The sequence below is a fragment of the Andrographis paniculata genome, unplaced genomic scaffold (genome assembly GCF_009805555.1).
Source record: "Andrographis paniculata isolate CXL003 unplaced genomic scaffold, ASM980555v1 Contig57END, whole genome shotgun sequence".
NCBI classification, from domain to species: domain Eukaryota; kingdom Viridiplantae; phylum Streptophyta; class Magnoliopsida; order Lamiales; family Acanthaceae; genus Andrographis; species Andrographis paniculata.
In genome coordinates, this window is record NW_026137592.1 from 1,066,317 (window position 1) to 1,084,955 (window position 18,639).

General features: G+C 27.6%; 2 protein-coding genes across 2 annotated transcripts; both read right to left on the reverse strand.

Annotated features, from left to right (window-relative positions):
- Window positions 1-539: 539 nt before the first annotated feature.
- Window positions 540-2,487, reverse strand: LOC127257426 (WAT1-related protein At1g43650-like). Its single transcript, XM_051283846.1, has 7 exons — window positions 2,280-2,487; window positions 2,084-2,146; window positions 1,797-1,913; window positions 1,426-1,693; window positions 1,153-1,311; window positions 919-1,070; window positions 540-841 (listed from the first exon to the last, which is right to left on the reverse strand). The coding sequence occupies exons 1-7, from the start codon at window positions 2,459-2,461 to the stop codon at window positions 667-669; spliced, it is 1,116 nt and encodes a 371-aa protein (XP_051139803.1). The 5' UTR covers window positions 2,462-2,487; the 3' UTR covers window positions 540-666.
- Window positions 2,488-7,384: 4,897 nt separating this feature from the next.
- On the reverse strand, window positions 7,385-9,806 carry LOC127257398 (trihelix transcription factor DF1-like). Its single transcript, XM_051283796.1, has 2 exons — window positions 9,468-9,806; window positions 7,385-9,003 (listed from the first exon to the last, which is right to left on the reverse strand). The coding sequence occupies exons 1-2, from the start codon at window positions 9,704-9,706 to the stop codon at window positions 7,818-7,820; spliced, it is 1,425 nt and encodes a 474-aa protein (XP_051139753.1). The 5' UTR covers window positions 9,707-9,806; the 3' UTR covers window positions 7,385-7,817.
- Window positions 9,807-18,639: the final 8,833 nt, after the last annotated feature.

An 18,639-nucleotide genomic window follows, 5' to 3' on the forward strand; every position in this document is an offset into this window, starting at 1 on the left:
TTATCTGTTTGCCTTTAAGGATATATTTACGTTTTGCGTTATTATATTTAATATTAAAAATATTTTTATATTTGCATAATTTTTTATATATATATATTTCTATTAATATTATAAAATACTAATTAAAATATTTTTTTAATTTATAGTATATTTTGATATAATAATTAATATTTAAAGATTAACGCGAAAAAAATAAATGTATAATTTATACATCTAATAATACTTTTAATTAATTATGAAATATTGAGAGCATCCCTCACCTCCCATTGCCGCCGATTATCATCGGACGGCTGGGAAGCAGCGATGGATTCCAAAGCGTTAATCTTATTTTACTTGAAATAAAATAATCACATTTAATTCATAATATTGATATAACTTTAAGTTAGAATTTTGAGTAAGTGCCACTCATGGGCCGTGTTACTTGTGAAACTTTGGGCCCAGGCCCAGTTCTCTCTAAAGTTGAGCTAGGCCACTCATTTGAGGAAACTATCAAATTTTATAGCAAGAGTGACAATTTTGGGCCGGTATAATTTCTTCCATATCGGCCTGGCCCAATAAATTTTCAATCCATGCCAAGGCAGATTCGGCCCAAATTGGTCTGGTTTACATAGGCCAACTCACCACTACAAATTTTAATTAAAGAATAACTTATTATTATTAAGCCCATCAAGCCCTGGAAGCGTTCTTCTGGTGGAGAATATGATCCGACGGCTGAGATGTAACCACGACGGACTCCAAACGAACCCCATCCGTCGATGGTGCCACCTCAGTTTGTCCCTCTCTGTATTTCCCCCAAAGGAAACCGTACAGCCCACAAACCAACAGCATACCTCCCAATACACTGCACCATATATAATAAATTAATTTAGTGATTTCCCAATATAGATATATATACAAAATATATATATATATGCAGACCTTCCCCAGTGAAGAGATTCATGGAAGATGAGGGCAGAGAAAATGGCAGTCAAGATGAGTGAGAGAGGGCTGAAGATGGCTGTAAAGACAGGGCCACGCGTCTCCACCACCCACACTTGTAATGAATACGTCACTCCCGTCACAAGAATTCCCTATTTCAATTTTTAATTAACAATTAATTACTTAATTCTTTATTACTTCAATGTATGAAAAACGCAAATTTAGTTAACGTACACAGTAGATGAGGGTGAACAGATTGAGGTTCCAGGCGAGCTTCCACGACGGCGCGTGCCTCTCCACGGCGGCGGCGTAGGCGGCGGAGGTGACGCAGCTGAAGCCGCATTGCAGAGTGGTCAGGCGCAGGGCGGCCGGATATTCTTTCAAAATCGGAGTCTACTACACGACAAATTTAACGAAATTAATTAATCACACAAATTAAATTAAAATATTAAATTAAATTGAAATGAAGATGGATGTTTGTGTACGGACAAGAAGAATGAAACAGACCTGAATGATGAGCCAAACTGCCCAAATGAAGAAAGCACAAAGCACCAGGACAGAGCCTATAATGGACTGTTGTTTAGTGTATGAAAGTGAGAATGAGGGATCTTCATTTGCATATGCATTTGAATGTGAATTTGCATTTGCATTTGCATTTGGTGTGTACAATTCAGGGCCTTTGTAGAGAGTGAAAATCATAGCTCCCGATAGGCACAGAATGGATCCCATCAGTTTGGCCAGCCCTTGTTTCTCACTCATCGACACTCTCTCCATTCTACAATATATATAATTAAGATAATAATAATAATAATAATAATATTAATATAAATATATGTATATATATATAGTTATTTATATATATTAATTAATATATATACCTTAAGCAGAGAGCAATGATGAAGACCATTCCAGGAACTGTATTGTTGGCAACTGTAGTGAAAGTGGGGGAGACGTACTTCAACCCGGCGTATTGTAGATTCAGCGATAGCCCCATCCTGCCGTACACGTGTCACCACAATGCTTATATCTATATGTATGCATAGTAAGTAGCAAAGAAACTGAGGGTATGTTTCTTTTAAGAAAATTTCCCAGTGAAAAAAAATATTTATTTATTTTTTTTGAAAAACAAAGAGAATTTAGAGCATCGAATTATTAGGAAACTTACCCACAAGAGGAAACAATGAAAATCTTGCAAAGCAAAGGGAGTGTAAGTCGAGGAGACGTCTTCCTACACCGTGTGTATATATATATACACACATGACGGCATTTATAAATTAACATATGAAGTATAAACTAGCAACATAGGATAATAGTTCATATGATAATAACATGTGTCATGATTGATCGTAATATAAATGAACCTATGAGAGAAGTAGGCGAAAGGAGCCAAGAAGAGAGTGGCGACAGCCTGTCGATAGGCGACAAAGATGGAGGGCTTCATCCCGGAGGAAATGGCCGCTTTCGAGAGGAGAAACATGGCCGTGAATATGAGCTGGCAAACCACCATTGCAGTAAGGGGCATGTGCTTTTTCATTATCCCCATTCTCAACACACAACAAAATGATGAAGATGAAGATGATGATCCCTTATCATTCATTCTAATTGATTTTATTTAATTTGGCCAACAATATGTATATATATATATATATATATATGCATGTGTATCTGAATTTGAATTTGTATATATAGAGAGGAGGTATATATTATCATCATCACCACTGAGAAAGAAAAAAGAATGGATTCCACCTATAATGATTTATGCCTTAAATTACTAGTATAATTATAGGGTGGGAATATATAAATATCAGGGCATTGTTTAATTCGAAATCTCCTGTAAAGTCTAATCACTTTAGAAAAAATTTATATACTATTAAAAAAAAAATGTGACAACTTTAAGATATATAAAATTTATTTGTTCAATCAAAATTTTATTTGATACAATTCTCAATATATATATATATATATAATAGGAGTATATATTACATTCTTTTATAAGAAGTTAATGTCATAAAAAGATATATACTCTCTCCGTCCCATAACAAAGTATTCATTTTTTCATTTTAGTCTGTTCCATAATAAAGTATCAACTTCTTTTTTTAGTAACTGTACTATCTATCTAACATTACAAATATTCTTCTAACTTACAATATATTACACAAATGACATTACTTTTATCTCACACAATACTAATAAGATTATTTTAGTCATTTCTACTTTATTCATACTACATTTCAATATAATATTAATATTTTTAAAATTTTGTAAAAAAAACAAACAGATATGTAATTATTAGACGAAAAAAATATATTTTTTACATTATCGACAATAATTAAATTACTAACCAAAGACGCCCATGAGTAAGCTTGAAATTTGAACTATATATCCTTTGGTCCTGAACTCCCTGCACCTTCTACAAAATGGCCTCGACAGCCACGTAAGGGACAATCTTGATTAGTTTATTGTCCTGACATTTCTAGTCACGAATCCATTTTTATTCTATTCGTTAACCCTTTTACTATTTTTTTTTTTTTTAAAAAACAGTATTAGCACAAATATACTAAGCAAAAAGCATATAATTATATTTAATTAATTAAATATAAAAACTGTGTGTAATTTAAGGATATACTCCATATTGCAGGCCGACATATATATATATATATACTATATTTTTAATGAATTAAATTTTATCTTTTATCATCTAGCCTTGTGCTCATTCTTACCGCACATGCCTATTTAACGGTAGGGGCTGCATCTTTCAGATCCACCGTCCAAATTAAGTGATTCCATTCTACCCGTCAGATCAACCTGACCGAATTTTCAACCTTTATTCTATTTATTTTTTTAGTTTATCTTATTATCTCAATTATATAATTATTAATTAATATGTCACGCGAGCAATTGCATGGCACCACCTTCCACAATATATATATATATTTGTAATAACAATATTCCTTCTGTTCAAAATTGATTTATTTAATTTGTTCAAAATAAATTTATTTGTTTTTATTTTTAGTAATTGTATATTTTTTTTTACATTAATTAATAAATTTTATATTTTACATATTATTACAACAATGTTATTAATGTACAATTGTCCATTCAGTAATCTATGTTACTATATACATATAAAATATTAATATTTTGAAATTTATATACAAAGGTAGACAAATATATTATATTAAAATATTATTTAAAATAAAAGACAAAATAAAAATTCAAATTCAATGGCAACCAAACAAACTCATATAGTATATTTTTTACAAAATGTCATATAAGTATATATTCGATTTCTGTGTAGAAATTAATAAATAATAGTGGTATTCAAATAGCAGTTGTGGTATATATTATTTGTAAATAAAGATTTTTTTATCATTGTATTTTAATTTTATTTAAATAAGTACGAATTTAAAAATATCTACACTTTATTTTTGAACTAATAAAATGACAAATGGGCCTTATTGGGCCTCTTCATATCCATAAAAATAAATAAGTTGTGAGGCATCTCCTAAACAAATTCATACCCAATATATTCTAGTTCTATTTTTTTTAAAAAATACAAATGGGCCTTATTGGGCCTCTTCATATCCAAAAATATACGTATAGCCTATAGGACCCAATTTATTGAATAAACAACACATATCATATCGTATATAATTTATAGTTTTGATTTGATTTTATTTTATTTTTTTAAATTGTATATATATATATACATATATTATATTATTAAAATATCTAAGTGCAAAAAATAACTAATTAAATACGTATTTAATGGACATAGGGAGTATTATTATTAAAGAAATAAAAATCATCCTAGTACACTTTCCAATGCTGCCTGCAAGTGCACTACCTGATTAGAAACCGTTACATAAATAAATAGTATTCATTTTTACTATGTCAGTCAATAAATAACCATAATTGAAAATTTAATACTATCATGTCCACGTTGCCGTTTGTGTCCCTCCTATATAATATGTTATTTTTTCTTTTTTAAAATGATTATACAATTTAATCTCATTTTGAATTTTTAAATTTTAATTAAACTAATTAGTTATCTTAATTTATAATTAATAATATTATAAAATAATTATTTTCACTAATACGTTCTTAATTATCTACTAGTTGCACCCCTCCTAAAATACTGTGTCTACAGTGTAACACGGTATTTGGAACAGAGGGAGTAAATTAGTAGTACTAAATAAACGTAGGAATATGCTAAAATTATAATTTGACTATTCCCACCACAAGTGGACCAAATATGGCAAATGTTATGATAGTGACACGACATTTTTTTCCCAACACACTCACACACTTTTTAAATTATATATATCTACCTTCCCTATTACAAGTTTAAAATTAATCTATTTAGACACGGTACAGAAATTAAAAAAAATAAATAAATATTTGATTAAAAAAGTGATAAGTAATTGAGGATATTTTTGGAAATTTAATTAAAAAGTAAAGTAAATGAAGAAATAGAATGTAATAAAGTTAGTCGTATTTATTGTAAATAAGTGTTGAATGGAGAGTAATAATTAGATATTGATTTGTTGATTTTGTCAAAATTAGTAATGAGATAAATTTAGTAAACGAACTAAAAAAAATGATAATAAATTTGAAGGATGGAGAAAGTACGTGATATTACACATATATATATTTTAAATTTCATATATTAATCAAATATTTAGACCACACAATTAGTGGACCATCATATTATCTGAAATATATTTTTGATATTTTGTTTTTATGCTATCTTATTAATTTATACTGCCTTTTAAAGGTCACATTTAACTTTTGCGTCATTACACTTAATATTCAAAATATTTTTATATTTATATGATTTTTTTTGTACAAATATCCTTCTATTAGTATTACAAGATACTAATTGAAGCATTTTTGAAAATTTTCTTAATTTATACACGTTTTGATATAATAATTAATATTTAAAGATCAACACACAAAAAATAAATAAAACCCTTAGAACCAGACGTAGGTAGTACTAAATTGGTTAATTCATATTCCACACGATATCAATATTATGTTGAATTTATGAGAGACTTTTTTATATTTTCTTAAAAAAACAAAGAATTCAAATAATAATAGTTGAGACATCTTATTAAAAGAAATATACCCATCATTTTTATTATAACATAAATATTTCATATATTTGTATAATTATAAATGAGATATAAATAAAGAATATTTTATATATAAATTAATTTATTCAACTACAAATAAATATTTGTATTCCATAGTCGAAAAAATGTATATATAATTTATTGAATACTAAGTAACTAAATAATTAATACTTGAAACATTTAATTTATAGTTTAAATTATATGTTGTTAGTTAAATTAAGTTATTATTATTTATTATTTCTATTAGACTAAATTATTATTATTTGAGTATATTGATTTTGTATTATCACTAATTTGTAGGCCATTTTATTATAAATAATGCATGAATAATTTAAATCGATTTTAATTAATTGAATTCGACCCCATTTCCAATCCCTACTTCATGTGCAATTATTCAATTAAAAAAGTTACAAATAAAATTTGCTCTTATTTTTAGCCTTTCTATTTTCTAATCTTAATATGTGCGTGTTACCGTAGACACGCTAATTTAGGTAAAGTATAATTAGTAAGTAATTAAGAAATACATCTGTAAAAATAATTATTATATATTAAAAATAATTATAAATTAAGATTAATATAACTAAATAGTTTAATTAAAATTAAAAGAATTATAATATTTAAAATTTGAAATATGATTAAAATGTATAATTATATTTTAAAAAACAGAAAGAACAAATTAGATGAAAGAGACGAAAATAAAAAATAGAGATAAATTATATGCCACGGTAACTAATAAAAATTGAATAAAATGGATCTGAGTGCGTACGGAATTCATTTCAGACACTTCACATGGGCAAAAATTGTAGTACTAGTTTAAAAATATTTATTGCAATTGACATAGTATTAATATTACATGCAATTTTATTAAATATAGCATAGTGTTTTTCTGAGGTAGTGTCAGATGAATTTGTAAGATAGAAAATATATACATACATATAAAATAATTAATTAAAGGATGTGTCTACTTTACTAATTTTTAGCTTAAATAATTAGGTTTATATTTCATATTTTGTAGGATAAAATAGTATATTTTTAGATTATATAATTGAAACTTTGAAGAAAATAAAATTTCAGATAGTTAGAGGCAATAATTAATTTTATGTATAATGATGTGTTCATTATTATTTTTTTTTATTTACCATTTTATAAGTAAATATTTACAATGATGATAATAATACATCTCATTTTTAATAAGTGCTAAATGAATGCAATCTTTTTACAATAATGACATTATTATTATTTATTATATTTAACCCTCTATTTGAATTTTAAAAATATATATTTATAAACAAATAAATTAACAGTAACACACACAAAACAATATCAATACATACATAAACCCTTTTTTAATTTCATTTCATTGGATCTAACGCCCCTTGCTTTTATTACACCCAATTGTCCTATATAATTTTATAAAATAATATTTTATAATTTTCCCTACATTAATCAAAATAAATATTTTACAACGGTTTCACTACAAAATGATACGATACAAAACAATATATAAATATTTATAAAAAATTATTTATTTTCTAAATAAATACATAGTAAATATTCAGGAACTAAATAAAAATACACCCCTTTATTTTTTATTTTCCAAACCAATTAATAAATAAATCATAATGTTTGGGGAAAAAAGAAAAAACTTAGATAAATTAAATTATAGTACAACAAACAAACAGCTCTACCTATTCTTGAACATCGATTATGATCATTCCATGTCTCCTCTCCATATTCTTCTCCTCTGCCAATCCAATTTATTAATTATTCTGCCATGGATGCTTCCTTGTTTGGAATTAATTCGAATTCCCCACCATCTTCTTCTTCTACTTCTTCTTCTTCCTCCTCATTTCTTATCTGCTGCTGCTGGTGCGGCCATGGCTGCTCGGGCTGGGCCGAAGGGGTAATTGGAGAAAGCCCGGCCCGCTGGTTGTACAGGGCCTCCAGCTGGTGGAAGTAGGGGCAGGTCTTGGAGTCTTGGGACCTCTTCTTGTTGGCCTCCTTCACCTTTTTGTAGTATTTGTTGATGTTTTCCCACTTCTCTTTGCACCTCTTGGCACTCCTGGTGTACCCAAGTTTGGCCATGGCTGCCGACATCTCCTCCCACAACGGGCCCTTTGCACCCTGGTCCGACTGGTATTTTAGATCCAGGCTCTTCCGGAGGTCTATCAGGGCCTGGACCTCCGCTTTCGGCCATCTTGACGATGCCGGAGTCGATGTAGAGGGTAATGATGAATGGTTGTTGTTGTTGTCGCCATTGTCGGTTTTGGAAGGTTCTGGAACCGGTTTTTGCTGCTGCGGCGGCGGCGGCGGCGGTGGCGGTGGCGGATCGGCGGCGGCGGTGGCCTTTTGTAGGAAGGAAATCAGGGCGGCGTCTTTGGCGGCAGCGATGGATCGGTCCCGGACCAGGAGCTCGTGCTCCCGATTAATCCTGGCCGTCTCCTGCGCGCGCCGCGCTTCTTCCCTGACCGTCCGATCGCGCTCCCGGTTTTCCAGGGTTTCTAGAAACTTCCGGTGCAGCGCCTCCTGTTTCTCCGCCGCCTCCTTGATGAACCGCCCGATGTAGTCCGCCCATTTCCGCCGCTTGCGCCGCCGCTGAATGTCCTCGTCGGAAGACGTCGAGGAGGAGGAGGAGGAGGAGTTTGAATCTGATTGTAGTATCTCCGGCGGAATCGCAGCGGTGGCTGCGGCGGCGGCGGTGGCGGTGGTGGTGTTGGGGTGGATTACACTCAAAGGAGTTGGACTAATTGATGAAACAGTAGCATCAGCCGCGGCGGAGTGCGGCGGCGGCGGGTTCTCCAGCGCCGCCAATTGATCGAAAAATCGGTAGGTTTTGCCGTCGGATTTGGCGACGCGGCCGCCTTTGGTTCGCTTGTGGTATTTGTAAACGTTCTCGAATTTCTCCTTGCATTTCTTTGCACTTCTTTGGAATCCCAAACTCGATAATTTCCTGGAACAAAAATTTAATGAAATTATTCCAAGCATAAAATTATGATTCAGGTTAAAAAATTAATTGACAGCAGTTATTGATTGTAAGAACCATACAAAGAGATAAAAACAAGAACTTTAATCCCTAAAGTCCCAGAAACATTTTCGATTCAATTAAGATTTCAATAATTTCATTTTCTTGTATTATGAAACAGAATCAGATTAGCAGATGTGCGAAAACCCGGAAAATAATTACATTAATTTCCACGAAAGCTGCGGAATTCTCGCGGAAATTAATGAAATGAAAACCCTTTTTTCATCGAAAATTAAACCTCCAAAAAATTCAATAAACTAAATCATGATCAAGATCCAAACTTTACAGATGAAATTCAAGAAATTCAATTTCAAGTTGAACATATTTATCCACGCAAAATCAAAGAAATTAAATTAAATGAAATCAAATCAAATCAATAATTAATCTCTCACCTGGAAACTTCTTCCCACAATGGGCCTTTAAGAGTCGAGTCTCTAAAAGCAGAATCCATTTCAGACCTAATTTTGATCAAAGCCAATGTTTCGTCCCTCGGCCACCGATTTCCTCTCCCGCCGCCGCCGCCGGGACCGGAGCTAGGGCCACCAATTTCAGCGCTGCTGCTGCCACCGCCTCCGCCGTCTCCGTCGCCGTCGCCGGCGGCGGCCATCACTTCTGCTGATACCCCTAGCATCTGTAATTACAGGTTTTCCTGAGGGTCACACTAATTACCAGCTGAAATAAAATATATGTATATATATATTTATATATATATTTGTTGGTGAAATATGAATAAATGGGTTTTTGATGATGATAGACAGATAGGGGTTGTGGTGAAATTTATTTATATTTTATTTAATTTAATTCGGTGGGATCGCCTGCTGAAGGGGAGTTATATTTCCCTTTCCTTTTTATTTATTTATTTATTTTAATATTTTTAAAATTGTTCCTATCCCACAAAGGAATCTTTTTGCAATTTCTTTTGCTTCCCACATTTGTAAACCTAATTGTGATTAGGGTTCCTGGTAATTAAATTTGAATCTAATTGTGATTACAATAAATGGCAATAATATAAGTATAATGTTATTTGCTGTACTACATTTGTTATTATATAATAGATGTATAAAAAAATTTTTTTATTAAATGTCGAATTATGTTACTAGTTCATTTCTAAACACTAAAAATTATATATCAGCAATAATATTGGTTTTGTGAATAATTGCGTTGAATGTTAAGTCAAGGAAAACAAAGTTTAACTAATTAATTAAATTGTCTTGAGTATCAATAATTATAAATAAACGTGGGGATGATATTATTATTATTATTATTATTATTATTTGATCGGCTAGGATGATATTATTATTTGATAAACATGATAAAGTGTTTTTAAGAAATAATACTCCTTTTCGTCCCTACTATACATTTTATCATTTTTATTTGCCCTTTTAAATTTTTAGTAAATTTAAAAATATTTTATATTATAAATACTTTTATAAGTAACATTTATGTATGTAGATAATAATATTATTACTTTCAATTAAAACACAAATGATACAAAAGTCTTTACCTAAAGTATCATCAATTATTATTTAAATATTATTATTCTTTAATCTTTTCGTAAAAAAAAATATATATATATTGCTCGGAGGTGGAGGAAGTATTTGTTAGAAATTTTGGTCGTTTGGGCCCTAGTTTCGCTTAAAAAAAACATTTATATAATTGTATAGAAAACATATATTAAAATATACCTGAAATACTTTAGGTAAATATTAGGATTTCTTAATTAGCATCAATTATTAGAAAATGTAAAATTATTATTAAATTATTTATTTTACTCCCTCCGTCCCACTCAATTTGTGTCATCTTTCTATTTTCGTCTTAATTTATTTATTTTTAAAAAAAGTATAAGTATACACTTTAATCACATTTTAAAATTTATTTACATTTGTTTTAAATTTCAATTAAATTATTTAGTTATTTTAATTTTAATTTATAATTAATTTTATTAAATTATTATTATTTTCACTAATATATTTTTAATTGTGAAAATGTATATTTATATTTTATTTTAGTGATTAGATGAGATAAAATATAGTAGACTTATTTTTTATTAAAAAAATTATTACAAAATATATAATATATACCAAACTATAAAATATTGCAGAGTATAGGGTAACAAGCCAAAATAATATGCCCAAAATTCCTATAGCCCACCAGAAACTTTATAGGATATAAAATTTTTATCCATTGTTGTATATATGTATATTTATATTAAAATACATATAATTTTTTCTTAATTATTTTTGTGAAAGTTTGTTTTGTCTGGACAGCTAAATATAGTTTAAAAAGAAAGGCCCATGCAGGATGTAGGTCATTTTTGCAGAGCCTTTAGGAATTGAAATTACCAAAGTGCCCCTAACATGTAAATCCATTGACCTTTTTCTAAATATAGATCAAATCATTAAAATCATGATCGGCGATTTCCTTGTCTAAACTGGATTGCATAAGGTTAATCATGGCCGAGAGATCTACGGCGCCTGTTGCGCCACGTGGAGTGGTGGATGCCATTATTTTAGATCAGGAATTTATTTATTTTAAAGATAAATACATATTTTACAACAAATATATTTTCCTGATAAATTATTTAATTAGTAATATTTTTTTAAAAGGTGGGATCCATAGTATTTCATCATCAATTTTTTGGATTTATTTAATAAATAAATATTTGTGAGTGTGTGGTGATGTGGGCAAAATTCATTTATTGAATTGAAGTGAACTGTACCCAATTTCTGTTACCTCCCAACCTACCACTCATTCATCTTTGCATCACAATTTATTTATTTCTCTTTTTTTTTTTTTTTTTTTTTTGGGTAATATTAGTATGTTTTATTTTTGAGATATTTTAAATATATTTGAGATATTTTGATTTATAATTTATATTAAGTTTCTGTTATTTAAACTGCTCAATATTGTTATTATTTGATTTTATTTAATAATATTACGTTTATATGTATATATTTATTTAATTTTATTATTAATAATATGCAATTAAAAAATTATGGAATATATTACATTTATGTTTTTGAATGATATTGTTGTTTGTGCATTTATAATTATGAGTTGATTATAGTGATGATTGAAACTAGCTCAAATTAGTATATTGTAATGATATATAATACATTATTGTTAGTTGGGGCAACATATACTTCCTCTATTTCTAATCAAACTGGTTTTGGGGTTTGCAATAGATTAAGAAATAATAATATTTTATTATTTAGTGAGTGAAAGTGTAAAGAATTTTTAATATTTTTGTCTTTGATTTTAACTTTAAGTATCAAGTAATTTTATATATAATGATTAATATCTTTGCAATTAAATAAAAGTTAACAGTGATATTAGTATATAATTTTTTTTTTTAAAAAAAATAAACTTTGAAGTGAGATATATAAAAATAGTAAAATAATATTTTGAATTGAGACTGTGAAATATTATGTATCATTAGTATGGACTATCAATTTATATATTATACATTGTAGTGTATTAATATTTGAAATATACACTTAATATTTGAAATATTAATAGTGATGCTGTGTTGTGTGAATTATTGTATGTACTGTCACATAATATCTTGCATTATATTATATTAATATTAATGGTGTATTGTATATATGTTATGTTAAATGTGATATGTATTTCAATATAAATAATGCTAATAATATATACATGCAATATATAATAAATAGTTAATGTATTTTATTAGGGTTAGATTGTAATATTCTTACAAATTAGTATTATTGTATCACATCTTTTATTATACTGGGTTTGAATCCATTAAATTAAATATAATATTAAATAAAATAAAATAATATTATCCACTATAATTTTACTTAGTAAATACAGTCTTAAGTATATTATTACTATAATATTGAATATATAATATTATTCAGTACTCTAATTATCGCTCATTTGTGCACATTTCATTTCACATTGAAGCATTTTTTTACATAATATTATATTAATTAAAAATATATATTATCTATTTAAACAAACCCGTACGATAAAGAAATCATCACACATTATATGCATGAATGAAACCGCATTGAGACTGTTGTCATTGCGTGCACAATTTAGACAAAGGAAAAAGTTGCCAAGGGCTTAATGGTAAATTCACAGGTGAATTGAGGGGCGGACAAGTAAGGTAAACATCAAGGGTGCACACAATGGACGCTTTGTCTACAAGTAGGGATCTATATATGATCTCAAACACACGATCAATCGCCACCGTTCGTTTTTGGACTTGATACAATCGGTGGTGTGGATCAACCCGATCAATCGATCGATCGAAAATAAGGTTGGCTTGTCCGTAATTGATGTACTGATGATGTAAAGGTGAACTCGTGATTATTGAGTAAAATAGCGGGTAACTAATACAATTCATCGATTTTATTTTTTAATTATTTTAGAATTATTCAACTGAATACTTATTTTTATGTGATATATAGATAAATAAATTCTATTAAAAAAATCGTATAAAATATTACTCCCTCCGTCCTATTTACCATGTCTATGTTGTTGTTTTCTGTCCGTCCCACGTCTCATGTCACTTTCTTTTTTTGAAAAATGATTACCCATCTTTAATCTTATTTTAAATTTTCTAATTTTTTTTATAATTTTAATTAAACTAATTAGTTATTTTAATCTTAATTTATAATGATTTATATTATAGATTAATTATTTTTACTAATACATTCTTAATTATTTACTAATTATATTTATCATAAATTCTCGTGTCTACAGTGACTAAACAACTAATGTGGGACGGAGGTAGTATTTAAATTCAAAATTTTACTATTTTTAAATTTTAATTTAAATTCAAACTTTTTAAACAAACAAATTTGAAACTCATTGTTTTATATATAATACTTCTTTCATCCGCCAAATTTATTCTGAAAAGTCGAAAGGTTAATATTTAATTATTACATTTTCTTTCAACAATTATTTACAGTAAATACAACCAACTTTATTATATTATCTTTTCGTTCTTTTTAATTACTAATTAAATTTTTAAAAATATCTCAAACTTATCTTTTTGTCTTTTCGATAAAATATTTAATTTTTTTAATTATCAAGCCCAAATGAACTAAAAATATGGTAGAACGAGGGACTACAACTTTTAAGTTCAGGGATTCTATTTTATATTTTCCCGTCCCAAAAATATATCATATAACAATTTATATATTTTTTATTTTAATTTATTTTATAACAAATTGACATGTTTATATTTTTAATAAATTTATCAATTTGAAACATAATCAACAAATACAAATTAATTAACTTAAATTCCTAACATCTTGTACATAGTATCCATTCAAAATATTTTTATTTAATAAATAAATATTTTTATCTATATTTAAAATTCTTCATTTTTTATAAAATTAGTTTATATTAATCATAAATAAATATATATTTATTTATTTGTTTGTATTATATAAATTTATTGTTTATAAAATAATATTCATATTATTGAAAGTAATTTTTAAAATATTTAAATATATATTTAAAATTTCTTTTACTAACGTATGTTAATTATTTTAAAAATATCAACAATGCTATTAATATAAAAATAATAAAATAATATAATAATTTACCGTTATTAACTTATTAAATTCTTTTACGTTAAATATTGTATTTTTATTATATATTTTTAAAAATTTTTATTTGTTATTTCAGCTATTGTAACACTATAATTTTATTATTATTATTATTATTATTTTTTATTAATAACGTGTTGTATCTTTATATTATTTGCTTAAATAATTAAGATATATCACATATGTGGAAGTATGCTATTTTTATATTTTACAATGTTTTATTAAATATATATTTGATATGATATTTTAAAAAATAAAATAAAATATTAGGGTTGATGTAAATTTTCAACAAAACAAAGTAAAATTCGAAAATAGAGATTATCTTCGAATTTCATAAAATAAATGTATGAGATTAAGAATCCTAGACACCGTACAATACATAAATAGAATAGGAAAAATAACTACTACAACAAACAGAAAAAGTAAATGTTGATCTCCAAAAAAAATTCCAGTGAATTTGATGTCGATTGAAGATCGAAGATCTTGCGAATTCCCTATTTAAATATTCCCTAAAGAAACGATTCGGAACCGTCGCCTGTTCGATTACAGTAACCGCTATCAACCGCCCATTAAATCCTCTTCCATTGACAAGTGTCTTAACCGCCTTAACCCGACCTAATTTGGCCCGACCTCCATATGGGCTGTCTTATCCTTCTTTGTCCGACCTCATTTGGTCCGACCTCCGTATCGGCCGTCTCATCCGTCTTTGTCCGACCTCATTTGGCCCGACCTCCGTATCGGTCGTCTTATCGTTCTTCGCCCAACCTCATTTGGCCCGACCTCCGTATTGGTAGTCTCAATCTTCTTCACCCGACCTCATTTGGTCCAACCTCCGTATCAGACGTCTTTCTTCGCCCGACTTCCTCTTTCGACCGACCTCATTTGGTCCAACCTCCGTATCGTTCGTCTCATCTTCCTTCGTCCGATCTTCTTTAAGATCCTGCTACCATTATCATTATTATTATTTTTTGTACGTAACAATTCGTGAATAGAAATAAATTTAAAGCCTTTATTTTTATTTATTTATTTTTGTTGAAACTTTGCTGTACTTGTTTTATTTCGCTGGCTGTGGGCTTGTCTAGCTGTTACAGATGCTTTTTCCACTATATATACAAATACAAATATCCTTATAATTAATATATGTACACATATACGTATAGGTATATATACATACATAAAAATACATACACGTGTGTATGTTAATGTAGTAGGGACTTGAAGGGATAAGACACAGAATAAAACAAACCTAGAAATCACTAATTACTAACCACAAATTCATGATTAAAAGAAAATGATAAAAAAAAAATATGTAGGGTGTTTATATATATATATATATATATATAATTTAAGAGGTTTTTTAGAATTTTGAAATAAATTAAAAAATAATAATATTTTATTGATCAGTAGAAGTGTGTAAGAGAATTTTGTTATACTATATGTTATTGTTGGCCTGAAAAATACTTTTGACTTAAATTTTTCGTCGAAAGCATTGGTTGATTTTCGGAAAATTCGATGCGAATTCTTGGTAGTATGTGATAATTTAAGAACAAATAACACAAGAATAATTGAAGAAAGACGGTGGAAACGAATTGCATTGATTCGAGATCGATTCAAAATTACTTTTTAAAAATAAAAGAAGAAAAAACACACAAAAAAAATATATATATATATATATATAAAGAAAATAAGATAATTTTTTTGAGTCACCGCTAATATTATCTACCATTGATAGACCCGATTGAATGCTTGAACTTGATGTTAACAAAATTATATTGCGTCGGCCAAAGTCATTTGATCCCATCGATTAAAATCTTTCAGAATCGGCCCACCATTATTGATAATTTTTTTGCGTGGCAAACCATTATTTATGTAATATATTATTCTATTACAATTGTACTAAAATTTTTGATAATTTTTTTGCGTGGCAAACCATTATTTATGTAATATATTATTCTATTACAATTGTACTAAATTTTTAATTCTACATATTAACTATATATATATATATAGCCTATTCGAAAATTTTCAAATTAATGCAATCATAATATCGTGCAAATATTATAATAATATATGTTGGCTTGGGATGTTCTAATATTAATGTAAAATTTGAGGGCTCTAATAGTTTATTATTCCATATCGATCAATTTAACTATATTAATCAGTGGTATTTCTATTATCAACTATATATATACTTATTTTATTTATCTTTTAATTTAATAAATATAGTTATCACACAAATATTAAATTATATTTATATTTAATTTAGAATAACCAATATGATGTGTTAACATATGGTTGGTGCTTAAAATTAATCATTATATATATTGTGTAAACTATTATCATATATTGTCTGTATTATATAATATTGATATATATATTTTTATACTGAAATCAATTATTTATAATATATAATGTATATATTATTTTTCATTTGTTGATTAACACTAATTGATATAATACTAATTAATTTTAATCAACACAGTAACTATTGTGGTATGAATAGAATGTAGAAATTTAATAATTTGTGGAAATTTGTGGTAGGTATATATTTTTCCCAAATAGGCATATGACATAGTCTTTTAAAAAAGGGACCTTTCCTTTTCAAAATTCCATAAATATTCCCACAAAGTATATATATATATATATATATATTATTTAACTATTACATCCACATAAATAAAAAATAAATAAAAAATAGGGCTATGTAATTATATATCTATTTAATATTCGCTCCTTCCCCGTGTCTGCTACACTGTAGACACGGTATTTTAGGAGGGGTGTAATTAGTAAATAATTAAGAATGTATTAGTAAAAATAATTATCCTATAATATAAATAATTATAAATTAAGATTAAGATAAGTAATTAGTTTAATTAAAATAAAAAGAATAAAATTTAAAAATTTAAAAAGAGATTAAAGTGTGCAATTATTTTTCAAAAAAAAAATGAAAGTGATATGGTATGTGAGACGGACAGAAACGGCAACGTGGACATGGTATTTGGGACGGATGGAGTATTTAATTACTTTACACGTGTGCACATTATGAAATAATCTCTTTTCTATATATGTATAGTTTTTGGCTGCTGATTATGAAAGCCATGCAAATTAATTAATTAATTATATAGATAAGATTATTTATTTAGATGTAATATTTTTATAATAGTGTGTGTACAAAATTTACTTGTACAGAAAGAATTAAATCGAACATGGTGGCCATGTGCATACAGTCACAGACACAAATCACGTGCACTCGCACGTGGTAAATTAGAATATATCCTTACAAAGAAAATTCTTTCCTCTATGTATCTAAATGAAAATCTTACATCTACTATTTATGTTAAAAAATTTATTTTTATTCATAATTGTTTTTTTTTTTAGAAATAAATAAATAAATAAATATAACATGTATTGTAGTAAGTTTATTGAAAGCTTAATGCATAATATCTATTGAAGTTAATATAATAGAATGAATAATATATTATATTATAGTACAAATTAATAAGTATGTGTTTATAGAAAAATGTCAATAATCCATAATAGGGGGGAAAAAAGGTAATAAATTTTTGGTTTTTATTACTTTTAGAATCTATCTAACTACTAGTCTGGATTATTCAACTTATAATTAATTACTTTAACTAATAAAAAAAAATAAAAGTCGTAAAGGGAATTTATTATTGTCACATTATTTATTTATTTTGAGAGCCCACTTTGGGAGAATTTGTGAATGTAAAGATTCTGACCATCACATGCGGTTATACATGATTAAATATATATATATATATAAATATACATATATTATACATATAAGTGTAACAAGTCTATTACGCCATTTAAATACATTTATTATGGACTGTGACATTTCTATATATTTAACAACAACGTCCCATTATTTTTCTTTGGATTTTTTATTTTTTATTTTTCTAATTCAACTTATAATTACCAATTCATTTTAAATACATCGCAAGACATAAAAATA